Raw genomic sequence first — 27203 nt, forward strand, 5'->3', positions numbered from 1 at the left:
GGTATTTTAAAAATTCCCTCTCCCCCCACAAAAAGGCTCAGGAAAATAGTTTAAAGGACATAGAAACATTTCTTCTATCTATAAAAATACATAGGCCCATCTCCTCATGTATTTTTACCCTTTCCTTCCTTCCAAAACAAGGGTGAAATATAAGGTATCCTCTGTTTATGTGTAATTCAAATCGTGCGTGCGTGCGTGCACGTGAGGAATTAGAAGGCTGCAGGAAGAGAGTCCTGGGAACACTCATACTTTCAGGAACGGAATTGTCTAGTGCTGTATGCCTGTTCACAAAGTGGAAGGCAGTCCACAATCACAAGCCCAGGCATGAGGGTAGCAACTGCCCCCAAGAAGATGACTGTCAAAGCAAAAGAAAATAAGAACAAATAAGAAAGAAAAGGCCAAACTAGAAAGGGCTGTGCAGTCACAGCCTGCAAGCTGTTCTTTGGGCCTCTGTTAAGAGCAAGCATTACAGTGACACACAAATTTCAAATTAAAAAAAGAAAAGGAAAAAAAAAAGCTTACCTGCGTACTACACCAATAATAACTGTGTTTTCTGCGACTTTTGAGGATCTAATAGACCTATTAAAGAAAATTTTCTTAAATAAATTTAAAACAGTTCTTAAAAAAAATAAAGAGAGACAGTTTGGGTAGAACAATGAAAGTCAGGGGGAGAGGCAGAAGGGGGAGCAAACGCCTCCTTCACACTCTGGATTCACCTTCTTGGCTACTTGATCTCTCTCTTTGGGGGACAAACTCCCCATCGGAGGACGTGGGGACCCTAACAACTTCGGAGCGTGACTGTAACCGCCAACTGAGAAGATGTGCCTGCTACTTGTGCTGCTCTTTGTCGACCTAGATGTCTCGGGTGGAGTATTTTCCCGCCCTTGGGCTCACATGAGACAGGCCACCCGCCTCTTCCGACCGAAGGCAACACCAGCTCATGTGGATTCACCACAGCAATGACCCGAGGGACAGAGGGACGGAGAGCGCAGGGATCGGCTCCCCACTGTATGCCAAGCACTGCAGGGGAGAGCTCCTAGGTAGGGTGTAGGCAAAAGCAGTAACAACAGAAAAATCCCAACTAGGAAATGCAAGATGTTCTCATCCATCTAAAAAGAGGAGAAGGAATGCCGGACAGAAAAGGCTAAGGATGGAGGGCTGGCCGAGAAGGCAGAGGACACTGCACCACGGGCGCCGCCTGACGGAGCAGAGGCTCCCACCGAGTAAATGCAACCTTCCGAAGCAGCGGCTCCCCAGGAAGCCCGGGAACGGGAACCAGCCAGGAGGTCCGCGGGGACAGAAATGAGTGTGTGATGCAGAGGGGTAGGAGTAGCAAGAGAAACCGCTCCACTAAAGCATGCAGCTGCCTTGAACTCCCCCCACACTGGGAAGAAAACAGGTCTCTCCGAGGAAGAAGAACCAGGCCTGAGGAGGGAGAGAACTCAGCCCCTTGGCAGAAGGGAAAATGACACCCCCAGGAGGGAGGCTCAAGAGGGAGGGGGTGGTGAGGGCTGTCCCGTCAGAGGGGTGCTGGTCTCCTGGGGAAAGTGTCCGGGATGGGGCAGGGAACAGTGGACACTTCCCACAGGACCCCAGTTCTGTTGGTTCAAGAAACGGAGCCGCTTCCGAATCACAGAACAGAGAATGGCTATTTCTCGATTCTTTCAAGGATGGTGTGTAGCAGAGCCCAGAGAGAAGTTCATTCATTACATACAGTGGAGGCCTCAGGTTGGGCAAACTTTTTCTGTATAGGGCCAGACAGTGAATATTCTAGGCTTTGCAGGACGTACAAACTGGCACAGCCACTCGAGTCTGCCACTGTAGCATGAAAGCCGCCATAGACAATATGTACATGAGCGAAGCGGTGAGACTGCTCCCTTTCGCCCACGCCAGCCTCAGGGAGTTGGGGCCTAATGATCTTGTGGAACTTGGGTGAAGAGAGGCTGAGAGCCTAGCAATAGATTCAGACTAGACCTGGGGACCTGGGGTAGGGAAGTTGTTCACAGAGGGAAAAGGAGCTCTAGGTGCCAGACAGGCAGGCAGGAAGTCTTTGTCTGTCTCTCCGTTTCGGCTTTCCCCAGGGCCCACTCCACTCCCCCAGCTCCACTCCCCCGTCCTCTGCAGAGAGAGCCAGGCTGCTTGACAAGCCCTCTAGGCTGGTCCCTGCAGGGCTCACTGACCAGGCCCAGTCCCCAGGGTGCCCTGGGCTTCCTGCCTGGAGAAGGGGCCCCGGGAAGGGCGGTTTACACCTGGCAGAGTGACCGGCGTGGCCAGTTCAGCTTTCACACCCGTTGGCTCACACTCACCCCAGCTCTACTCTTACAAAGGGAAGAAGAGACGTGGACTCACAAATCATATTTCCATGACTTCTTGGGACACTCTAATTGTTCCTGGGTTTGTATTTCTATCACGTGACAAAGATTTAAAGGGAAAAAATGCAAACTTAAGTATGTAGCCAGTCATCTCAAACCAGGTCTCATTTTAGATGAAACCGGCCATCTGAGAGGTGTAACATCAAGGAGGTAACCACGCGAATGAGCTCGGGAAGCAGCCGCTGATGATCTACTCAGGATATGGAATGCGGCCCCGGACAAAGGGCAGAGTGGAGCTTCGTTTCCCTGGAGACAGGCCAGTCCTGCACTGGGGGCTAACACTGCACAAAAAGGCAGGGGTGCACTCTCGACTTTTTCTGGTCCATAAGAAGCAAGAACTGGCTGGGAAATAGAAATGCCAGGAACCTAGGCTGAAAAATAACACCCTTTACTGTAGACGTCATGAAAACTAGGAAAGAAATTACTTGACATCATTGTACGCCAGACGTTGGGAAGGCAGATTTTAAGAAGTCAGAAAAAAAAGTGGGGCACGAATCTGCAGCAAGAGCTCCTGAAGGCTGCACAAGTGCATGGGAAGCTCTGAAAACCACGCTCCCTGGGCCATCGTTGGGAATAGTTTGGTTATGCATAACAGAAACAGCCAAGGAGCAGTGGCTGAAACAAGACGTGTCTCCCGCAGGGAAGACGCGCAGAGGGAGGCAGTCCAAGGCTGCAGGCGCCCCGCAGCAGCAGCAGGCCGGCTCCCTGGCGTATGTTTCTCGGCTGTCATCTGCACAGGGTTTCTTCCTCATGGCCTGAGATAGATGTTGGGGTCCAGCCACAATCTCTGCGTTGCAGGCAGCAGGAAGAAGGGCATGCACTCTCTCTTCAGGGATACTTCCCAGGAGATGCACATGACATTTCCACTGGCCCACTGCAAGGAAAGCTAAGGAATGCAGTATATTCTCTAGGTGGCCATATGCCCAACTAAACGCTAGAAATTCTATGATAAAAAAAAAGGTAGAAATGGGTACTGGGGGCACCACAAAAAATGCAGATGATGGTCTCGACACAAAATGGGGAAAAAGGCCCCCATGATAGAAGCTCGCTGCAAGTACAGAGCAAAGCCCTTTCATGAGTTAAAAGTTAAAAGAGCACAATTCCACTACTTGTACTTTGCCACTGTTCCCTCTGCTGCATGAAATGAGTTTCAGATGGGGGAGAATGGAACTTACAGCAGCAAAAAGGACCTGCACACCAAGGTGAAGCCAAAGACTGCACGAGAGCATCGGAGTGCCAAGGCTTTCGTGCACTCTGAGTTCAGTCCTGCTTCTGCCTTCAACAGTGGTTTCTCGGAACGCACTGGGGGCCTGATGCAGCACTGGGTGTGCCCCACCTGCATCTCTAAAATCGGGCAGAGCCCTGCTCCTGATGCACAAAGGAACGGCTCTTCATTTCTTCTGAGTACACTAGGCACATGGCTTCTCTGTGTCTTGTAGAAAATCATTCTCAGTCTTTAAGGTTGTTTTCCCCCCTCTGTAACTTGGTGGCTTTTTGCTGCCCGCTTCGTGCTGCTCCCGTGGCCTGAACGGGACTGAGAGTCTGAAGCAGAGCATGTCAGAGTCTCCCATACACCCCTTTGCTGGACCCCTGGCGTTAGCAGCCTCATCCTCTTAATGTCCAGCCGGCAGTCGGGCCAATGGGTGCAAGTTCGTGCTCAGTGAGCGCGGCCAGCAGGGGCCTGCTGCACAGTGGACGCCTGTCCAGCTCCCCCCGGTTCTCCAGCTAAACCTGAGAATGGACGCAGTGTGCAGTTTTGAAATTGCAATACATGAAGGACTGTTCTCAGGCTCCTTATGCCTCTGTCCCTTTTTACAACATAGCAGGAAAAATGTCTCTGTGCTCTCCCTCTGCTCCCGTCTTAGGTTTCCTCGTGCGGGCAGAAGGAAAATCAAGGATGAAGGAGCAGCGGCACAGCAAGTCTGGGGCGGCCTCTCACAGCTCACGGAGGCGCGGGTGCTCACCAGGGCAGAGCATGTTTCTTGGTCAGAGCAAGTCCGGCGTCCCAGACTCAGCAGCACACAGTAGGGGTGACGCAAAGCCTCTTCCCCTCTTCCCCCTTCCTCCCTGTCAGGCCACTGGTGTTTCAGCTTCGGGGACCGACGTACGCAGAGGTCAGTCCAGGACAGGCTTCTTTATTAGCCCCACAGCTACGGCGGGATCCCTGGCCCTTTCTGTTCTCCCAGCCTCTCTCTTCGTGTATCTGTCATCTGAGCTTTGGTTTTCTCATTGCTGTGGTCAGTTTTGTTACCCTCATGGGTTTTTTGACAGGAAGCTGATATCATCAGGCACCACACAAGATGGCCTGGAACAGCCGCACAACCAGCTGACCTGCCTCAACCCCTTCCGTCTGTCGCCTGCTCCGTTTTCTAGTTGGCACCAGAGTGACCTTCCCGTCGGCTCCTGCCACCCACGCATAGCATCCATCACCCACTGCCCACGGGGTGAAGTCCGAGGCTTTTGGCTCTGCCCCCAAGGCCCCCATGACCGGCTCGGCCTGCCATTCCAGCCACCCCCCGAGCCTTGGCTCGCAGATGCCCCATCCAGCAGCCACCCACCGCGGAGTGGAGCAGCCCCGGACACCCTGCCTGCCCCTGCAAGTGCTGCTCCCTTCATCCAGGACATTCTCCACACCTTTCTTCCTCCCAAAGCTCCCGCTCATCCTTCAGGACTCACCCCACCCCCTGTGTGGAGCCCTCCCGGCACGGGCACCTGCAGCACTTTGCACGTACATCCTCCGCGGGCACATGGCACCTGTGCCGACATCGCTCGCCTGTCCTGCCGACTACAGCCTTCGCTCCCCAGAGGCAAGAACCATGTGCCTCTAATACACAGTGCCGTGCCCAAAACTGAGAAGGCGTGCAAGGCAGGGTTCCTCAACTGGCAGATTTGGAAACAGAGCAGACAGAATACCTGGCCTTCAAGCAAGGAGTGTGAAGAGGTCTGAACATCTCAACAAAGAGGTGTGGGGGAGTGCAAACGACCTTCTAAAGCCATGTCTTTCTCTTGTTATCTCAGTTTTCAATCCTTGTTATAGTTAGTTTAAAACTCTTCCATCTCCTAAAAGTCAAGCTTTTAAATGTCCTTAAAATTAATGTGTAAAACTTTGTATTATATTAAAATTATGATTTGTGTTTCCCCAAATAAAGTTTTCTAGTAAGGAAAAATGAATCTTTCACTTTGCCTGGCTTCTATCAGCAACAAATAACTTTTTTAAAAAATGACTTTTCTTAGACTTATGTATGCTCCCCAGAATTCCCTCCTAATACTGATATTCTGCAAGTAGTATAAACAAGGCACATTCATTCACCTAACATTAGAAGGCAATTTTCAAACATCTGGAAAATTATAATAACTTGCTGCAGTAATATGCAGGTGACAGTAGTGGTTAATCACATACTGGGTTTCACCTTACCCCTTAATGGTTCTCATCCATACTTTCCTACCGTTTTAAGCAAAGTAAAGTGAAATAAAACAAAAAAGATCAGACCGAGAAATAAAGATGTGCTCATCTAATGCCTTGCTTATTTTACGTGCATGGAAGGCAACTATTAGGACACTGAATTTAACGTATTTCTGGGCTACCTCACTGTCACAAACGCCGCTGGGACCACGCAGGCCGGGTCTCGGGCTTACCTGCACAGCGCCTCTGCATCCAGCTGGCGGGGATTTCTGTGGTCGATGATGATGATGTCGTGGTGTTTGGCCAGGAAGCAGGCCAGGACAGTGTGAGCCTCCTTGGTAACCGTGCACTTAAACCCTGCTTTTTCACATGCCTTACAGAATCCATTACACTGGTTATCCTCTTTGGTAAACACTAAAAGTACCTGGATCAAAAAAGCAGAAACACTTAAAAAAAAAAAATGCTGGAATTTCACTTCTCAACAAGCCACAGAAAACTCCCAAGTGTTTTAAAGCGAGTACACAGAGGTGAACATAATCTATCGCTATAAATTCTTCTCCTGTGCAGAACCCTGGGATATTGTGACTCAGCTCCTAGAAATCAGTGCTGTTCTACCCGCTTTCAGTCAAGGCCAAGTACATGGACCACATACTTACGTCTTTTGCTAATAAACCCCCTGGCAGAACTCATCAAAGGCTTGATCAAGCACTTTATTTTGAAACTAAATCAATTGAACCACACACATAACTATTTCAGTTAACAGGAAGTTAACTAGGCAAGTCCTTAGATGGCAAATGCTAACACTTCAGTCGAACTCCTAGAACGCTCAATACATTATATAACATATTTCAATGTTTTGACTCAAGATTTTAGGTAATTGCTCCAAGTTGAAAAAAATTAATTTGATTTTAAAAAAGGAGATGTAAAGTAGACCACAATGATATACTCAAAGCCCTGTCAGTTCAGTGACACAGGAACACCACCAGGTACAAGAGGCAACGTCTGCGCCCCTGCCCAGGAAGCCGCTGGCTGTCCCCGTCCCTGGCCCAGGTCAGCGAGGCCTGGGGCTGCGCCCTCTCCCCCACCCAGCCAGGCCCCCCGCCCACCTGGTCAGGAGCACCCTGCTCCGTCGCCTTTAGACCGGGACTGCCTCCCGGGGGCCCGGGTGGCATGGGAGAGGCTGCAGAGCTGACCAAAACCCTGTCCCCGCTCCCAGTTCCTCTAAGCTCATCCATGCGCACAACCACCACAAGTGCTAAGAAGTAAAAGAGCACACTTCTGCCAGTCTTTTCCCACATGTTTTTAAAACAACAACAACAACAGAATAGTGAACATGTGTTTGTGCACAGGAAACATCAAATAACTTTGGGTCTCAATTACAATTGGTTATTTTTGTCTAATATTTTGAATGAAACAATTCATAGATATTTTTTGCTGTTAGAGCGAATTCAGAAACATAGGGAAGAACATGCTTTTCCTTTTCATGTTAGAAAATTTCAAACCTACAGAAGTTGTGAGTGACAAGGAATGCTAGGGTAGCCTTCTTCAAGTTTACCAGCGGTTAACATTGTGCCGCCTTCGCTCGCTCCCCCTGCCCCTACTCCCTCCCTACACACACACACACACACACACACACACACACACACACACAATACCTTCTTTTCTTTATTGCTGAACCTTGTAAAGCGGGTTGCAGACATTTCTTCACCTGTAAATACCTCAATGTGCATTTCTAAGAGAAGTGCACGCTCTCCCATAATTCTAGTGCCGACACTGTTGTCTGGAATAGGAGACTGTCCCCCCCCTCCCCAAACCTCTTCAAAGAAAATCGACGTGAGAAAGTCGCAGCATGGTTTCTAATTACCTGAAGTTGATCTGGATGAAATTTCATGGGGCCGAATTGCACATCAGCTGCTACCTGTAGGAAAAAGGTTTGTTTAAATATAAGAAAAAAGTAAGCTTGCTTAAAATTTTCTCTCTAGTCAGAGCCACAGATGCAGCTGACATTTCTCCTCTAGAGAAGAATGACATAGAGTAAATGGTTGTTGGACAGAGGGACCCGGGAATCTCCTCGTAACCCCAGGAAAGGTGGAGAGCGAAGAGTGGAAACGAAACAAGCGAAGTCCTGGCTCTCCTTTCCCGCCTGTGTGTGACTGTAAGTGAGCTACTCAACCTCCTTCCACCAACCGTCAAATGAGGTGACAACATAAAGAGCCCCCATTATCAGACACTGGCGACGCTGGTTCCTTCCATGCCTACTTCCCTCTTCCCTGTGACAATGAAATCTTCGGTCTCAAATGGCACACAAATAACAGCTTCCAGCAGTCAGAGCCATGGGATCTCCGAGCCAGAGAAGCCTCTTTGAGAAACAGGCGGCACTTTCATTTGACAGAGGAGCATAGTGCTCTGTCAATAAATGCTTATCTACTTGAGAACTGAACACTGAAAGACACGAAGTTAAACGCAATGTCATACATAACCAGACCGCCATGAATAATCGTCATGGCGCCAACGGAGGGCTGGGCATACGCCGGGCACGGGGCTAAGGGCTGCTCACGCACCACCACGCTGAACCTCAACAGCCACGCAGTGGGAGTTCAGTCAGCCAGCTGAGGCTCCAAGGACCTCCTGTAAGGCCACACAGCCAGCAAGCGGCAGCTGGGATTGCACTGACCAGTCTGTTTAGTTCTATAGCTGGGGCCGCAAACCCAGGGCCACTGGGAAGTTTGGGAGGGACATGGGGCTGAAGTCCAGCCCGCAGCGATGAACCCTGGCCCGGGTCCCTAGGCAGAGGAAGAGACACGTTTTTGCAATTTCCCGGAAACGCTGCGTGCATGGGTTGAAGGCCTCTGCGCCCTCCGGGGGCCTCTGGGTGATGGGACGACTCCGTACCCACAACACAGCAGCAGCAGCAGAACGAGACACTACCCAGCAGCGGCCCACAGCGGGCCTCTCCCCTCAGGCATGGCCCATCCCACAGTAAACACACGGAACAAAACCCGCTCAGCTGGGGGGACCCATGTGTATGTTTTTAAGTGCTAGAAGCTGATGTCTACTAACTACGGAGCACTGGCCCAGTTTCTGATTCACTTTGTAGGAGTTTCGTCTTTCAGGAGGCATGAGAATGAGGGTCGCTGCTATTCCAGACCGCACACAGGGGGAGGACGCTGTGGCAGGGTGGGAGGGGGAGAACAGACTCCCACGGCACCACCCAGCCCCCGAGCTGTGAGTGCCCGGCCGGCCTCACCCTGAGAGGCACGGCCGCTGTCAGAGCCACCGTGTCTGAGATGGTGTTCAAGAGGACAGAGCCTTCCGAGGGAGATCTGGTCCACACATTCACGCCCCACAGTGCACAGAGGAGGACAGCAGAGGCACGGAGAGGGACCGCTCTCAATGGTGAGGTTTTTGTGGGTTTTTTTATGAACAAACTTTAAAGCAACAAATGAACGCAAGAATATGATACAGGCCTAGTGCTTGGAGTATACAGTGGCACTACTCAGGAAAAAGAAAGAGAAGGAAGAAACGACAGGAAAAAGAAAGAAAAAGAAAATCATTCTGTTAATTTCCTTTGGTGCAGGGGACAGTTCCACAAGAGCAGGAAAGCCCAGCAGCAGGAGGGAGGCTGCTGCTGCACAAGACACAGAAGTAGGTTGGTGCCATGTGGTCCTTGCAGGCACAGGGGTCTGCAGCCTCTGACGCAGGACACTCACAAAGGTTGCTATGACGAATAAAACAGCCCGGACCACCCTGGCCGAGGGGGTTGGACGTCGTCCTGCAAAGCGAAAGGTTGCCAGTTCAGTTCCCAGTCAGGACACAAGCCTGGGCTGCAGGTTTGGCCCCTGGTCAGGGTGCTTACAAGAGGCAACCGGTGGATGTTTCTCTCCCTCTCTTTCTCCCTCCCTTCTCCTCTCTCTAAAAATAATAAAATCTTTAATAATAAAAAGAATTAAGTAGATAAAAAAATAAAGTCTGACTGGAGAGAAAGAAAATATTTACGAATAGTGTAAAAATACATGATGTACGAGATCACAAAGAAAACCTGAAAACATAGTCTTAAAATTAAAACACATACAGTTCTTACTCTTTAACCATAATGCAACCAAAGCAGAAATTAAAAGCATACATTTAAACAAAATCAACGACAAATGCCCCTGCCCTAGAAAAACTTTAAATATTAACTCACATAACTGCTGGATCGGAGAGGGAAATGCAAACTATACCTGCAGATTGCTTGGAAAATGATAGCAATGAAAATATCACACAGTGAGACTCACAGGATACTGCAAAATTTCATTCAGAAGCAAAAATCACAGCCTTAAACCTTTGTGTCATGAAACAAGAATTAAGTAAATAAGCTTTCAAGTCCACATTTGAGAAAGTCAACAGTAAAAAAATTGAGGAAACCAGGAGGAGAAAAATAAAGTTAAAGGCATTAATTAATAAAAATAGTCAATGTTAGTGACTGCTATGATTTTTAAAAACTACATGTGTGTGTGTATACGGCACTGATCACAAGCTGAGGGACAAGATAAAAGTGTGGCTGGCTCAGGGCCAAAGCTCCCTCCCTCCCGGGAGAACAAGTCTGGACCCAAAGGCGTGAAGCAACTTTTATAGACAAAGAACAACATAACTTTATATCCCAACTTACGAAAATAACTCACCACTGCATCACTTTTAAGAAACAAAAGAAGCTATAAATTAATTTTCTGAGGATTGTGAATTTTGCCTCAGTATAATTTTAGCAATATCATTTTTAAGCATCACTGTTCTGGCGATTCTGTCCCACCACTGAACACTTTATTTACTCAATAAGATTGCATGTTAACCTTGCATCCTGTCTACGGAGCACATCCGGCTCTCAGGACCTCTGTGAGGCAGTGGCCCAGGAAAGTCCGACAACCACTTACCACGCCCCCCCACCCCCCAAAATAACCACCACCAGGAAATCTGATGACATTACTCAGTGCGTTGACGTCAGCACTGGGCCCTCAAAGAATAAACAACTTCCCAGCGGCTCTGGATAGGGGATCGGAACTACTGGAATTCTTGTGCACGTCCTTTGTGTATGAAAATCAGTATCAAACTGACCTAATGCTTCAGGCCACAGCTCTCTTAATAATATTTACTTCTTGCACTAATATTTAGAAGAGAAAAATCATTTTTAAATTAATTTTAATAACATAGTGTTGATTTAATCTTTCAGCTTCAAAAGCAACTGATATTTTTAGGTATTACAGAAACAAACTGTGTTCATAGGCTGGTATTGGTAATTATACAACTTGTTGAGTTTAGTCTTTTGGATTTTTAAATATTTATTTAAATTTATTGTTATAAAAAGATGATAACATTAGGATATCAGATTAGGATGTCTGTATGCATTTTAATATTTTAAAGTAATTTTTGTAAATATGGATGACAGAAACATGAAGTAAATTATTAGAAGCTTTGATGAAACACGTATCAGATTTGTTTTTCCTTAACTGACCTCATATCACACTAAGTGGTGACTCTATAAGGCAAAGTTACTGGGTTATGAATCCTGATCATGGAACGGGGTGGAAGAGAAAAAAGATACGTAATTCCAAACTGTCTAGAATTTCTACTCCTCTGACCCTCCCTGTTCCTTTGCCTGCTTTGTTTTCTCCTCCGTAGCTCTCGGTCACCAATTGCCACACTACTTACTTTATTATTTATCTCCTTTATTGTCTAGTGGGAAAATGTAAGTTCCACAAAGATAAAAATATATCTGCTTCACTCATTGCTGAATTTACAATACCCAAAACAGTACCTGGCACCCATCAGGCATTCAAAAAATGTTTCTGAATGACTGTTGACACCCAGCTCATCTTTGTGAATCACTCTACCTAAAAATTACACTCATATCAGCTTTTACATAAACGTGTGTATATAAGACAGAACTTCCAGTTCTCAGGGTATTTTCATGCTCAGAGTACTTTCATAAGAAACAAAGGAAGGAAGGAATCAGGAACCTTTGAAAAGCCTAAGCACTAGGAACCACAAAAGAATCATGTGATCGCTCCCTTTTTTCCTGCATCCTCTTTATCAGAAACTAAAGCGATGCTGGGGTCAGTTTGCATTCACGGCATACAAACCTAGGGACTGGAGTGAAGGCCGGGGTCAGACTGTGTCCTGAGCTGCACCGTCTGCCCGGCCAGTGGCCGTCTTCTCTCTCCCTCCTCCCCTCCCCTTCTCCCCGGCCCTCTCCCGGCACCGAGTGGTCCTTGATCAAAGGGACACAGCCTGGACAAGAACCAGGGGACCCCAGTTCTTAGGTGGGAAGAGTCAAAATTAATGCAGCCATGTGTGGAGCACCCACTGCTGTGCCAGGAGCCAAGCAGAGGGCTAGGTGCCGGGAGCACAGAGAACCAGGCCCAGCGCCGGTGTGAGTGGCCGGAGGGGAAAACACAGCCGACGACAGCGCAGTGCAGTAATAGAGGAAATGCCTGCTGCGCGTGTGCTAAATACTTTGCTTCCAGTCATACGATTAAACAGCTGCTGAGGGGCAGTGGTGGGGACAGGACACAATTCACAGGAATTTAATCCCCACGGTCTTTTCATGCTCCACTGAGGAAGACCTAAAGTCACTGACCCTGACCGGGACCTCGCTGAAAGGAGCCCAAAGAACATGGAAAGCAGCCTTCCTCCATCCGACGAGTCTTTGCTGAGCAGCCACGCTGCGTTAATGGCTTGCTGGACAGTGAGCATTCAACAGAGAACAAGACGGATAATATCCCTCCTTAACAGGGAGAGACCTGGCAGAGAGTCAAAAATCAGAGTCAAGGAAGGCCACCTACAGCAGCAGTGGAGGCGGCGACGTCCCAGTGAGGAGGGGGGCCAGCCACGGGGAAACAGAGGAAGGAGCAGCAGGCAGGGGGCACGGCTGGCACGTAGGACTTGTGGCAGGAGCAGGGGGCACACCGGCGGAGAGGAAGACAAAGGGGCAGGGGGTGAGGTCGTGGCGAGGCAGGAGCCGTGAGATGCTGGGCTTTCTAAGCCAGGACAACAAACTTGAGTTTCATTCTATTTTCAGGAAGAGCCACTAAAGAGTTTCATACTAGGAAATGATATGATCTAATTTTTATTTTTTAAGAAGATCCCTTTGGCTACTTGCAGAGAAGGGACAGCGAGAGCATAAGAATAGAGGCAAGGTGGCCAGTAAGGAAGCTTCCGGAGAAGTCCAAGCAAGGGAGGGTGGCAGTTTAGCCCTGCAGTTTCCATGGAGATGAGTAGATGGGTTTGGGGGGTGCTTTGGAGGCAGGGTGATTAGCACTTGCTGACGGAGAGGACACAACCAAACCCACTGATTCCAAACCCGAGTTCTGACGCGTGCCTCGCAGTTTTACGCCAGGGCCGCGTGGAGCCTCGGGGTTCTGCACGGCGCCCTCAGGAGGCCGGGGTCGGTCCTTCCAGGTCCACCCACAAGATGGCACCAGGATCTACCCTGAGGCAAAGCTTCTAACCACCTTCCCTGATCCTTGGCCCAGAGCAGGCAAAACACCCCCTATATCCACGCCCACTGTCCTTGTCTCTTTTACCTCCCCTCACCTAGTCCTCATTTTCCTTTCAGTCAATTCAAACAGCAAATATTTACAAGGACATTTGAACAAATACTTTAAACTTTATAAAACATGCAAACACATGTCACCAGCTAAAGTCTCTTCTATTGTAAGAGAGTTCTGCGGGGGGCGGGGGGGGGATGGAAAAAGAAGCATCTGCATCTTTCTTTTGTGTGTCTACAGGAGAAACGAGTTACTTATGCAACTACTACATAGTAGAAAGCTTTGTTTCCATAGAAATTATGACACAACTGATTTAGGCCTTAAATTAGAATATTCTGATTTGAATTGAGAAATGATCTTTTTGTCTAAATGAATGGTGTATTCAGTGTGAAGAAAAGCTCCACACATCTGCTGATATCATTTCCTCTTTACTTCAGTAATAATTAATAATGAGAATACATCCACTCAAGTCCTAAAAAGGGATTCATACCCCCAAAATTTCACAAGTGCCTGAAAATATATAGGGAATGACATACTTCTCTACAGGATGTACAAAAATACTGAACACAAAATACTTTAAAATATCTTTTTGCTCATTTCATATCTATTACACTTTAACATTCTCTTGTCCTAACTGTCTGAACAGTAGGTCAAAAGTCGGGTCAGCCTCCCCTCTGTCATCACTACCTGGGTTCAACAGACAAGCTGTGTCCTGGGTGGGGGGGGCACGCATTAAACTATTGATCCGAAGCACGAGAGCATCAGAATGTTAAGTTACAAAAGGAGTCAAACAGATAATCCATAAACACAGTACATGTAAAGCCTTTCAGGGGCTCAACACTGCCACCAAAAAGGCAGCCAAGGCTCCAGCTGCACCCGCCACTCAGAACTCCTCAAAAGCCCGAGTCCCTCACTACTGTGCTGTGGCCACTGGCTCGCTCAGCAGGGCACACTCCAGCTTCCGTCCACTTCTCCCATAATTCCCCATCTTCCCATAGTCAAGTGTGTTTAAGGTCCAACTCTGCCTCTGGCCTCGGCCTCCATCTGGGTGAGGGGCCACACCCAGGTGTCCCAGGGGGTCCTGGGCCTCGCGGCATCCCAGTCGAATCATATTTTGTTTCTCCCACCGAACTGAGCTTCTGAGCTCTAATCACTTTCATAAAATTTGGACCCAGAAAAGTACAGTGCTTGGTGAAGGCTGAGTGAACCCATTACTGAATAACTGATATCCTCAATGCTGCTTCATGTTTTGATAATACATCTTCCTAAAGGAAATAGCTAAGAAAAAAGGATAAACAATCCAAATCGTTAGAGTAGAATGAAGATTGGCTGGGTTTCCTGATTGGTTTATATTACAAATCATTCTGTTCTTTTTCTCGTTTCACTGTGAAATCTTTCCAATGAATGGATATTCTATCTCATTCTCAAAGGTCTCCAAAGAAATGATGCAATCTTTAATTCTGTTACAGTTGAGTATATCCTCAATTAGCCAAGTATTCAAATAAAGTTCTGTGTGATTAGAGTCTCGTCTAGTTGGCTCCCCATATCCATTGCTATTTTCAACTTTGCTTTGTTTAGATATCACAGAATGTGCCACCTTTGAAAAATTACTTGCCATTTAAATTATGAGTGAAAAACAGCATCGGTTTTGAGAGCACAAAACTGAATCTGCTATGACGCATGATGTACAAAAAAACAGGAAGTCCTCTAGTTCAACCAAATGCACAATTTTCATATAAAAAGTTAAGCCATGACTATGCGATTTTGTAAAAATGATGTGTAAGACCAATAACAAATAAAAGCAAAAATACCATGTACATTAATAGTAGATTTTGAATGTACATCTATATATACTTAAAATATCTTTACCTATCAAGCAAAATGAAACTCAAATTTTATTGTGCTTATTTAATAGTGATAGAAAACTTTCCCAGTAAAGAGTAAGTAGAAATGGAGACGGTATCAAACATACATGGCAGGGATAAGAAATAAATCTAAAACATGAAGTTAAAATTACCCTCCGAAAATGAACTAAAGCAGACCACTTCTGCACGTGGCTAGTTCCACTTACCACATATTCATTTTTCCTAAAGCTCAGTAAACAGGTAGCGGAAAGACTCAGGGAGGCACAGGGGTCCCCAGCGCACTGAAGACGTCTCGGAGGAGGACACCGCAGGGCGGGTAGACACCAGCCATGGATTTAGGGCCCCCCTAACCCAGCATGACCTTATCTAACCACCGACCTCTGCAAAGCCTGGACTTCCCAGCATGGGCAACATTCCGAGGTCCCCGGGGACACCACGCCTGGGAGGACGCCATCTGACCCAGGACACTCATCGAGTCACAATACAGCCCCAATTCAGTCATTAAAAGCAATCAGTCCATTTCATTTATATAAACTTCAAATCTGCCAAAACGAATCTATAGCATTTTTTTTTTGTGGGGATGGGGTGACTGAGAGAAAATTTAAGAGGGCCTCACAGGGTCCCTGGATGTTCTACTTCTTGATCTGTGTGCTGGTTACATTGACAAAAATTCATCAAGTTGTACACTAATGATTTATGCATTAATTGCATTAACTTTTAGAAAAGAGTTTACTTTAGAAAGCTACCTTATCAGCACTTCAGTTTTCATTGGAAGAAAAGCCCTCGCTCCCCAGCAGACGGGCAGTGCCTCTCCTGCAGCTTTTCCCCAATCCCCCTTCCTGTTCTGCCCTGGTATACACACCACAGCCTTTGTGCTGGGGGGCCCCTCAGCCTGGTGGGCTCACATCTCGGGCAGGAACCTTTCAGAAGGACCCCAGGTTAGCATTCTCCCAAGATCGAGCTCCTGCCCAAGGCCGAGCTGGGCTCCTCGCTCTGCTCTCTGAGCACCAGCGTACTGCTGAGCGGGAGGGGAGGTTGATGTGTTCAGGTGCAAGCCCGAAAGGTTTTTGAGTAAGATGGCTCTGCCTGCCTGACATGGGGATTTTGTCCTTTAATTGGTCCCCATTTTCCTTATGGGAACCTCCAAGAAAGCATCTCCATTCACCGCCCAGACGTATGCCAAGAGCTGGAGTCTGAATGGATGGAGTGTGAAGAACCAGTGGGAGGCCGGAGGGGGAGGAGAAAGCAAGAGCCGACTGATCTTAGAAGCGGCGCCCGTATAAGCAGAGACTGTGGGTGGCTGCCAGGCCGGGCCAGGAGGAAGGCAGCATGGCTCCCGGCTGTCCTTCCTGTCGGCAAGGCTGATATTCCTGCTGCAAGGCACGGGTTTCCAGTCTGGCCCCACCTGCCCTAGGAAGTGCCCTGCCCCGGCCAGTTGTGGCCTGTTGGTTGGAGCACTGTCCCGTACACCACAAGGTGGCGGGGCGATTCCTGGTCAGGGCACATGCCTGGGGCGTCGGTTCAGTCCCTGGGCGGAGCGTACGAAAGGCAGCCGGTGGACATTTCTCCCCGTCTCTCTCACGTCAATAAGCATGTCCTCGGGTGAGGATTAAAAAAAAAAAAAAGTGCTATTAGGTCTGTGTTTGGTGCAGTAAGTTTCCAACCTCAAATAGTCGAGTTCAAGATTTGGGAAGCTAGTATCAGAGACTGGGAGATGCCACAAACGAGAATCCCCGTGCGTGCTACTGTCAGTGGTGTACGTGCACTAGTTCCAGGAAAGCAGGCACTGGTGAACACACAAGGCTTTGGTCCTGAGGGTGAAGCAAAGAACGCCATTAGACACACACAATGAGGGGCCAGGTGTTGTGCTACGTCAGGATAAGGGACGGTTTACATTCCAGGAGCTTGCAAAAACAAAAGGTCGCATTTTCCAGGTCCCCAGTGATAGCTCAAAGTAAATAATAACTTAGCCTTTTCTCTTTTTTGGTTTCATTAAGTCATTTATTACTTTTGGATTTTTAATTTCTTCAAAGAAATGAAACGAACCACCTACACCAGACACTAAGTACTTTCATTGCAGTAGGCTGAGTTTAAAAAAAAAAAATCAGTTTAGAGTGAACACCCAGAAACGACAGGGTGTTCCCGCCGACCTCAGTGCCTTCGCTCTTCTCTAGGGAACGGTGTCTGTGGAGGGTGTGGGAGGACCTGCGATGACCAAGCTGGTGGATGCCATTTTCTGACCTCCAATTCCCATTTGTATTTATTGATATGACAGATATTGCCCTTAGTTCTATCACTTATTTTTGTTACTCTTTGTGGAGATTGTTTTCCTTTGTGTGTATATTCTGATATTTAATATGGTTCATATTTTTACCTATTCGTACATTTATTAATCTGTAAACCTTTCTTTCCTTCGACAGTATCTACTTACTCCCCTGTGAGAAATGATGAAATTAAGATATTTTCTTTTCCTGCAGCATTCCTCCACCACCCTATCTTAGTCTGTTATATTATCCCTTCCTGTGTAGCTTTGTACTGAGTTGTATATCTACAACTGAGTTTACCTGTTAGCTTTAAATAATACCCTCTGAACACTAGCTATTAAAAATGAGGGAACGGCATTCTTACTTTACCTACCATCTCCTTTCCCCTTCTCTTCTCCAATTTGGTTAGTTAGATAATTTCCCTCTATCAGGTCCCATAACCTCTCCATTCCGTTCTATTGCATAATCTCCAAATTCATTTTAACCTACAGTTAAATAGATCCAGTGTTCATAACCAGTCCTTCCACTGTGGGTTTTTCCAGTTATCTGGGTAGACTGAAGTTTGTCTTTGACTAGATTCTTCAAGAAGGGTTCATGGAATATTCTCTCAATTTCTTACATTTAAAAACTCGTCTTTTGTAAAAACAAACTTCACTGACTGCCCTGGCCAGGGTGGCTCCATTTGCTGGAGTCTGATTTCTGTTGGGGCACATACCTAGGTTGCGGGTTCATCCTCGGGTCTGGGTGTGTACGGGAGAAAATGCTTCTCTCTCACTTCGATGTTTCTCTCTCTCCCCCTTTCTAAAAGCAATGGGGCAGGGGAAAGTCCTCGGGTGACAATAAAAAAAGTTTTTAAAATTTCATTGACTATAAAATCCTTGGGTCAAACTTACTATTCTAAAGGATTTATCAGTGTTCTTCTGTGTTGACTGGTGACATGAAGCAGTCAAAATCTGTTCTTTTATAAGTAAGTTGACTGTTTAGCCTGCCTTTCAAAAAAATTCTTTACATTTGAAGTCCAACAGCTTTATTGGGATATAATACAAGGTTCTCTATTAATTTTCCCTGGGTACAGTGTGTCCTTTCAAACTGTAGATTCAAGTTCTCTCATTTCTGCCAACTTTTCTTGATTAATACCTTTAAAGTTTTTGTTTTCTCTATTACTGAATCCCTCTTTAGGGAACTTTGGCACTTTGTATCTAGCGCTCACTCTCTAATCCTTTTTAACTCTATTTCATTTCGCTCCCTTCACTCCTGTTTTCTACACATGTCTTGTTTCACTTTTAACTTCACCATCATTTCCTTGACAGTTTTCATTGTTCCTGAACTCAGCTTTCTTTTCCTACTGGCTTGCCATCTCTTCCCTATCTCCGGTATTCCTGATTTGTGCTCCACTTTCTGAGAGAGGTGGTCCATTTTTTTAATTTGTTAAATATTTGGTCATAATTTTCATTTGTTCTGTGCAAGTATTTTTCTAGTGAGTGTTGTTCATCATCTTTTTGTTTTCATGTTTCTTCATCGTTTCTCCTTATAATTCTACTTGACTAGATCCTGAATGGGCCTATTTTTTGATCACTTACTTTCAAAGGCCCTCTTTCCTGGGTCAGTTACGTGAGGAAGATTCGTTTGGGAGGAGACACACACTCTGTTCGGAGAAGAGGAGTGCTCTTTCTTTTTCTGGCAGGACTGCGTGCGTGTGCACACAGGGAGGAAGATAGCCTTTAGCTTCTCTCCCTCCCACCCCCCACCTAAAGAGACAGGCAGCTGTGGGGCTGGCGCCCATGTGGAGTCTTCCTCCTTCCTGCCGCCACAAGTCAGAGGCTCCCCACAAATGTCACTTGTATACGTCCTCATTCACTCCAGTCTCCTCTGCTTCTTGGTCTCAAACTGGACCCTGTGAAGCTCCTGCCACCAGCTTGTGCACTCACTGTCACGACTTCAAACAAGACATTTTGGTTTTGAACCCCAGGGTGTTTCTCTTACCTTGGAAAATGTGATTTGCTAGTTGTTGTTGTTGTGTTTTTTCTTTTCCCAAGATCTGCAGCTGCAAGTGATTTCTGCCCACTTCCTCCCATGCTCCTAATTCAATCTTTCAAAACCCTTTTCCACTTATTTTCTGGCTTGGGGTTTCAGACATCTGATGTCTTCAAATATAAAGTTTACATTTCTGTTTCTTTTTCTCCTAGGTGCCTGGGATAATTTTCCAGGGAAGGATGGAGAAAGACTGACTTTACCATGTTCAAATTTTAAGTTTTATCTTTTTTTCCTCCAAAAAGAGAAAACAACTTTATAATTTCCTTAAGTATAAAGTAACATACGGTTATTCCAAAATCCAGACAGCACAGAAATGGTGCAGAAGCAAAAAATAAAATGCTATTACCTGAAATCTCATTAACCTAAAGTAATCACTGTTTAACATATGAGCACATTTCCTGATGGGTATAAATCAGCCTTTTCCCATTTTTTTTTCACTTAAAACTGAGTATTTTCTTGGAGATACAGATCTCAAATATAATTTTAATTGCTATACAATATTCATGATTAACTTCCTTTTACCTAGAGTACCATGAGACCCTGAAATGTTTAAATTTAAAAATAATCTCATAAACCAGAAGTCGTGCCCTTTAAAAGATCAAATAAATGTTCCACACTTTAGTTTCCTTATAAAATCAGAGAAAATGATGGTTTATTCTGCTGGCTTTTACACATCAAACAAGCAGACCTAGGCCTTTCCTTTTTAGCGGTTACTGTCTCCAGGACCTTTGTTCCTTGTATAATACATACTCTGCGTTTTCCTGGTTTTTCATTTACGAGACAGAGAAAATCCAAACAACCTCATTACCCAAGTCTCATACCAAGGACAAACACTCTCTACAAGTTATTAATTAGGAGAACGGTCAAGAGGGTTACAGACCGCTCCTTTCAGAGCCCGAGGTGAGCCTGTACCAGGGGGTCACACAAGGGAGTGTACGCTATGGCGCGCAGTCTATGAGTGCTTATTAAACTGTGTTTTCTCATCTATTTCTGTAATTAATGAGACTTAGAGCTATACAAACACTGAACCTCAAGGCTGGTTGTAGCTGAGGAGTAAAGAGAGAAACCACTCTGCTCCTTCTCTCAGCAGACCACAGAGACAGCCGTTCGTTTCAGCGAGACATCCCCCCACAGACGCGCCAGGCTCCGGATGGCGGAGAGTGGCTTGCATCAGGGTACAATGGCTCTAAGTAAAGTTTATCCACAAAAGCATTCCAACAAGTAACGTGAAGGTAAGCAGCCTGTAAGCTAGGATGTGCCCCTTACGAAACTGGGTAACCTTGGCTTTGACAACAAACGGTCAGGCACAAGAACCGGAGCTGGAGAAGGCCAGTCATCAGCCTTCAGTGATTTATGAAGAGTAATCAAGCCCCCGCCAACAATAGTGTGTAACACTTGGGTATTTACTATGTACCCAGGAGTATCTGACAGTCCTCACATCAGCTGTATAAAGTAGAAACTGTTATTATTCTTCCTAATTACAGATCTGCAAATAGAACTCTGCGAGGTTCATCTACTTGTCAGGCACCAGCTAGTATGGGAGGGTGTGGAACTTGGATCCAGGGCTGTGTGATTCTCCAGGCCCACACTCGCCACTGCACGTATGGCCTCGTGTGCTACACAGCCGTGGGGACACAGAAGGGGGCAGTGGGTTTGACTGAGGAAAGCAGAAAGGCAGGAATCAGCCTGGCTCTGGAAAGGCAGGTAGGACTGGAGTAGCAAAGAAGCAGAGAAAGGTGCCCGTGGGCCGAAGCACGCAGGAGAGCAGAGACAGTCTTCGGCAGTCCCCTGGGTGATGCTAATTATATCACCTCCCTCGAAATTATCATAAGGCCCTGTCCCCTCCCTCCCCTTGCACCTGGGCAGGCTTCAGCCGATGGAGAACCTTGCTCCCTAGACACTCCCTTTAGGAACCCTCTTTCTTGGAACCGGGCGCCGACTGGGCACTGCACTGCGAGAGGCCCCAACCACACTGAGAGGCGCTCAGTCGACACTCACAGCTGACCCCGCCCGCCACTCCCTGCCACCCGAGGGCCCCAGCATCAAGTAACAGAGACGAGCCACTCCCTACTGGGCCCTGTCCAAATTCCTGGTCCAGAATCCATGAGCATAATAAAATGGTTGGTGTTAAGTGCCACTGAGTGTGGGGAGGTTAGTCACACGGCAGGGACTGGGACACCAGTGCCGGGCATCGCCTGCGACCCTGATGCGGTGACCCACGGCGAGCCTGACAAACACAGGCTCGGAGGACACTGATTCACCGCCTGGAGCCTGGCACTCCGCCCCGCAGAGCGTGAGCTCCCGCTGCCAGGCTGGACTTCCTGTGCCTGGGAGCGAGCGGGACGGGGGAAGGGGCGCGAGGCAGGCCCTGGGGCGTCTGGCCCCTGCCAACAGGCATCAAGGGGGCCCGAGGCCCACCGGGACCAGACTCCGAGGCGCAAAGGTGGGTCACGCTGCTCTGCTCTGAGCCTCAAGGCGTCCCCAGCTTCTTCGGGCGGTCCGGTGCCCCCAGATATCTATTTGTCAAAACAGATATTTAAGCTCCCGTGCCCCACAAAAAAATTTCGGTCTAAAGCCTGCCTATTAACTGCTATCCACCTTCAATGCCGTCAGCCGTGCCAACAGTTTCAAACTTTTGTTAATGAATAACCTTCATCTAAATAGAAAACTTAGATCAATCTGTTAAGGATTAGCAGATTCTTTTTATTAAAAAAAAAAAAAATAGAAGAAAGAGTAAGAAGCACTTCTGGTAGAAGGAGAGTGCCCAGCAGGCCTGGGGCCAGAGCCCTTAACCTTGATTGGTTAATGGGGCTTTTGGTTTTTTTCTTTAAAAGTAACTAGTTATGCTCATTTTGTAGTACTGGCCTGAAGGAGGAAAAAAAACCCAGGAAATTCAGGACTAGGGCAGGACTCCTAGGAAGGGCCGCCTGGAATGGGAGGATGGAGGGAAGCCCCGCAGGCAGGGAGGAGGTTCAGAGAGGACGGGAGAGCGGGGGCGGGGGAACACTCACATCCGACCCCGAACCTGGTGGCCTTGGGATGTGAAAAGCATATTTACATTTCTTTCTCATTGACCACGGCAGCAAGAACACACACTTCTGAGCCTGAGACAGTGAAAGAAAAGGCCAACCAGACGGAGAACTGGGAATTACAAAAAAGGCCTAAATTAACTTAAACGATTTAGTCATAGCATGTCTTCCCTGACCCATCAAGGATCAGGTAAATCTGTTTTTGTTTTTAACCTGCATGTGCTGTTGTTCAGTGTATTTAACGTGTCGTGCACAAAGGTCACTACTTTCGGTGAAACTGTGTCTGGAGCAATTGGTAAGCTCAAGCCACCGCTCGGGAGGGACCAACCGCCACAGCAGCAGCACGGTCCCCTGCACGCACGCAAGCCAGCGAGCGCCAGCATGAGACAGATGGGAACGGAGAAACTAGAATGAGTCCTGATTTTTCCAGGCATGTGGGTACCCAGTAACAACCAGCAGAAGAACGCAATGGGAAATTCTGGGCAACTGGGGAAGACAGAACACAAACTATTTTCATGTCTTCTGCCACGTGTCGGGAAAGGCAAAAGGGAAGTTAACCAAACAAAAACAAAAGCCAAAGCAGGCTGGACAAGGCGACTGCGGCTGGGCCCCAAGAAACAACCCCGTGCGTGTGCATGGAGAAGGGCCTTGTGACTTCAGGAGGAGTGTCACGATGAGCCGACAAAGAAAACGCACCCATTAGGTGCCAACTTCATACACAGCACCTTCCTACAGTCCAGCAAAATGTGCGCCACGCACGGCGCAGGGAGGCCATGACGCAGCCCCTCCCTGGGCCACGGGAGCCCTGGTGCGGGGAGGGCGGGCAGGCGACGCCCCCGCTGGGCCACCCGCTCCACTACCGGCGGGCACAGACCCGGGGGTTCGGGGGAGGCTTCTGAGAGAAACGACCTCAAAGCTCGCTCTTGAAGGGAAAGCAGAAGGTAGCCAGGTAGAGAAGGGGCTACAGGACGAAGTAATACCAGAAAACACCCAGAACACGTCCCAGAACATTTGGAGCACGGTCATCCCCTCCCCACCAATGTCCTGCCATCGACCTGGTGGCGTCAACATCCATTGATTATTGATTATAGAAAATACCAGTTTTTAGGAAACACACACAGAAGTATTTAAAGGTAAAAGGCATCATGTCTGCAACTTACTTTCAAATGGTTTAGGAAATAGTAATAATATGGATACAGAGAGAAATTTAATGTTAAGATTTAGGCAATCCATAATGAAGAGTGTACAAGAATTCTTTGTATCATACTTTTTCTCAACTTTTCTGTAAGTCTGAAATTATTTCAAAACTTAAAAATAGCTTTGCTTTTTTTTTTTTTTAAGCCCCAAATTGTGGGAAGCCCAAAGAGAAATCATCCAAAACCAAAACTGTGGCAGAGGACTTGAAAATGCCTCTCCCCTTCTTTGGCAGGCAGGGTGCTTCCAAAACAAACACAGAAACAGAGTTTGGAAGCTTAATAAACTGATTTCGCTGATATGCTCAGAACTCGCTACCTGAGAGAGAGCACGTGTGGTCCGCACATGCCCGTGGACATTTCAGTAAAGGGGGCGGCAGGAGCCTCCAGCGGGACCCAGCCCTGCCTCCGGGCCCTCTGCGGGGGTCGCCACGGTCCCTCCCGCGCCAGAGAAAGGGGCTGGGGCGAGGCTCCCAGCCATGCGGGCTCCCAAGACACCGCCCCCAAGCCCGCCAAGACCTAAGAGCCTTTTCAAATTCTGTGTTAGGAGCGTTTTCAGACAGACACAAAAATAAGGTATGAAGAATCTCTATATGCCCAGATTCAATAATTATTACAGTTCTGACACACTTGCTACTGACATGCATGTCTTTTTTGTTAGTGTTCTAAAGAAAACCTGAAATTTTTCACCCCTAAATCCTTCTTACCAACCAAAATTTCATTATTACAACTAACAAAAATTAAAAGCAATCCCTTAACACCATCCGTCACCCACGCTAGTTTCCCCGGGCCCTCACTCGAGCGCGGCGAATGGCTTCCTCCGAGACAGGGACACACAGAGCGCCCTGGCTGCCCAGCACGCTGGCTATGCAGCTGTGAGACTCTGCAAAGGGTGATTTTGTTCATAAGGCAAAACACATGAAAATCTACTTTTAAAATGGAGAGAAATGTTTTTTCATTATGGGGTCAAAGAGTAAATATCTTTAATGTAAAGGGTACTTAGATCCCAAAATAAAAGTGATCAAAGAGTGTAAACAATTGGCAAAGAAAATATCAATTCCAAAATATACATTAAAAAAATTCAGTCTTAAGAGTAATCAAATATTCATATAATGACTTGCTATTTGTCATCTAAATTAGCAAAGATTTTTTGAAAAAAATTAATGGTGACAAAAATATGTCTTTGTAAGTGGGTACAAGCTTTCTGGAAAACAATTTGTCAATATGTCCCAGAATCCTTATTCCATTTCTAAAAACTGTCCTAAAGAAATCATTAAAAATGTATTGATAATTATATAAATATTTCATAGCAATAATATTACTTATTTCTAAATTAAAAAAAAAAAGAGCCCTGGCTGGTGTGGCTCAGTGGACTGAGTGCCAGCCTGTGAACCAAAGGGTCACCAGTTCAATTCCCAGTCAGGGCATGTGCCTGGGTTGCAGGCCAGGTCCCCCGTAGGGGGTGTGCAAGAAGCAACTACACAACCATGTATCTCTTCCTCTCTTTCTCCCTCCTTCCCCCTCTAAAATTAAATGAATAAAAGCTTCAAAAGTAAAAAAAAAAAAGAAAAAAGATTTTGGGTGAGGTGGAGGGATGCAAACCATCTAAATGTCAAGAGTATGAGACTGGTAAATAAAATCATGGCATGTCCCTAACACATGAACACTAAACATTGGTGCGGCTTCAATATGGCCTCTAAACCAGCTATTATCAGCCCACAATAAAATAAAGAATGTAAGTCAACCATGAAACACTTTTAACAGCAAGATATTATTGATGAAGAAATCAGTGTATTGATTTACGCCAGGCACAAACTCCCTCTCTTGTCCTGAAAGAGTAAGAAGCTAGTTGACTACCCTGTATACCACCACTACGGATTCTACCTCCAAAATAGATCCCAAATTTTCCACGGCCCTCCACAGCTACTGCCGCCACCACCGAACACAAGCTACCTCTGACTGGACAGCTGCAAAGGTCCCCTAAGTAGTTAGCATGCTGTTACTTTTGTGCCTTACAATCCCTTTTCCCATTCAGTAGCCACTATTACATATTATTAAGATGAAACAGAAATGATCATTTCCAAATGCCCATCAAATCAGGCTTTTTCAGGATATGCTACAGGTATATTTTAAAATCTTGAAATCAACAACATTCCGGAAACAAAATGAAATTTATAAAAGGAGAATAAAACCAGAACAGGCCAATAAGCATGGGAGAAATTGAAAAGATTAAAGAACTAGCACCAAAAAGGCTTCTGGACTGTGGCAGGGACTTTTCATGTTTACTCGTCTTTCTTGGCGTAAGACGGTGACCCTCCCGACCCTCTGCAGTCAGGGCACTGACTAGGCCGTGAGCCAAAGTGCCGTGTGTCGTGGAGCATTCGGCGGGGGTGTGCGAGCCCTCCGGGGCCTCTTCCCCGCCATGGTGCGCCCCGAACCTAGATGCTGAGATGGCAGTATCATTTTGCTTTTAAAACCTCCTTTCATCTTATTTTTCTATGCAATTATTTTCAAAATTAGAATCACATAGTTACAGTTCTCTAATATATTTAACACTTAAATATATGCTATTCCTTCTCAAGTAGTTGAAAATAACTATGATAAAAATAATCTACAGAGTTGAGAGTTGAGAGATAATGGCATTTTCTACCATATGTCGAGTATATCACTCACATATTGAGAAAAAGCAAAACAAAAAAAACATTTTCTCTACATAATTTCTTTCCACTGTTCCTTTCAGTGAAGGTAAAAGTCTGATAAGTCTTAATGGAGAAAAACTAGAACTTTCCTGCCAGAGTTAGAAACAAGACTCTATTTTAAAATAAGAACAAAACACTAAATCTACTTTTAACACGGCACTGGAGATACCATCCAAATGAGGAAGGCATGATCTAGAATATTACTATTTGTAACTACTCATGAAGTAAAGGCGTGACAGTAATCACTTCTGGAGACCTAGGTGGTCTTCTTCATTGAGTCAGGACTGACATGTGGCCAGTGGAACACGGTGGCACTGACCACATCCAAGTTCCCAGACCAGCTCGGCCTTGGCCTGCTGGGTGGCCTTCTCTCGGGGAGCCAGCCACCACGTCATGCAGATACCTGGGCAGCGCTGTGAAAATGGGGCGCGGTGCAGGTGGCAAGGGGCAGAGCCCCCACCCCAAGGCGTCCAGCGCTGACCTGACCAGCCAGGCGAGGGCACCACCTTAGGAGGCAAATCCTCTGGCCCCGCCAAGCCGCTGGGTGACTGCAGCCTCAGCTAACCTCTGGCTGCAAGAGACTGTGAACCAGAGCTTCCAGGCCAAGCTGCTCTCCAACTCCTGAATTCCACAGAATTTTGGGCTAATTTGTTCTGCAACAAATGTAACACTGCGCTGTCTACTTTTGTACATATTGTAAATTCTCCACAATAAAATGTTTCAAAGTAATACCTCAGCTAACTCAACAGAGAACAAACAAAGGGTTAAAATGATGGAGAGAAAGAAGGAGCTAATAAAAACTCTTCTTTGGAAAAGGTTGTCAT

General features: G+C 46.8%; 1 protein-coding gene across 2 annotated transcripts in view; it reads right to left on the reverse strand.

Moving 5' to 3' along the window:
- PDE8A (phosphodiesterase 8A) overlaps positions 1 to 27203 on the reverse strand; it is an 81526-nt gene that overhangs the window by 31638 nt on the left and 22685 nt on the right. For both annotated transcript variants that reach the window (XM_054589154.1, XM_054589158.1), the window contains exons 2-4: positions 7640 to 7693; positions 6009 to 6199; positions 523 to 579 (exon numbers count right to left, since the gene is read on the reverse strand). In XM_054589154.1, coding sequence (XP_054445129.1) covers positions 523 to 579; positions 6009 to 6199; positions 7640 to 7693 — 302 coding nt within the window. The remainder of the gene's footprint in view (positions 1 to 522; positions 580 to 6008; positions 6200 to 7639; positions 7694 to 27203) is intronic.

Source organism: Pteronotus mesoamericanus, unplaced genomic scaffold (genome assembly GCF_021234165.1).
Source record: "Pteronotus mesoamericanus isolate MK-2021 breed Mesoamerican mustached bat unplaced genomic scaffold, CSHL_Meso_final contig_1242, whole genome shotgun sequence".
Taxonomy (NCBI): Eukaryota; Metazoa; Chordata; class Mammalia; order Chiroptera; family Mormoopidae; genus Pteronotus; species Pteronotus mesoamericanus.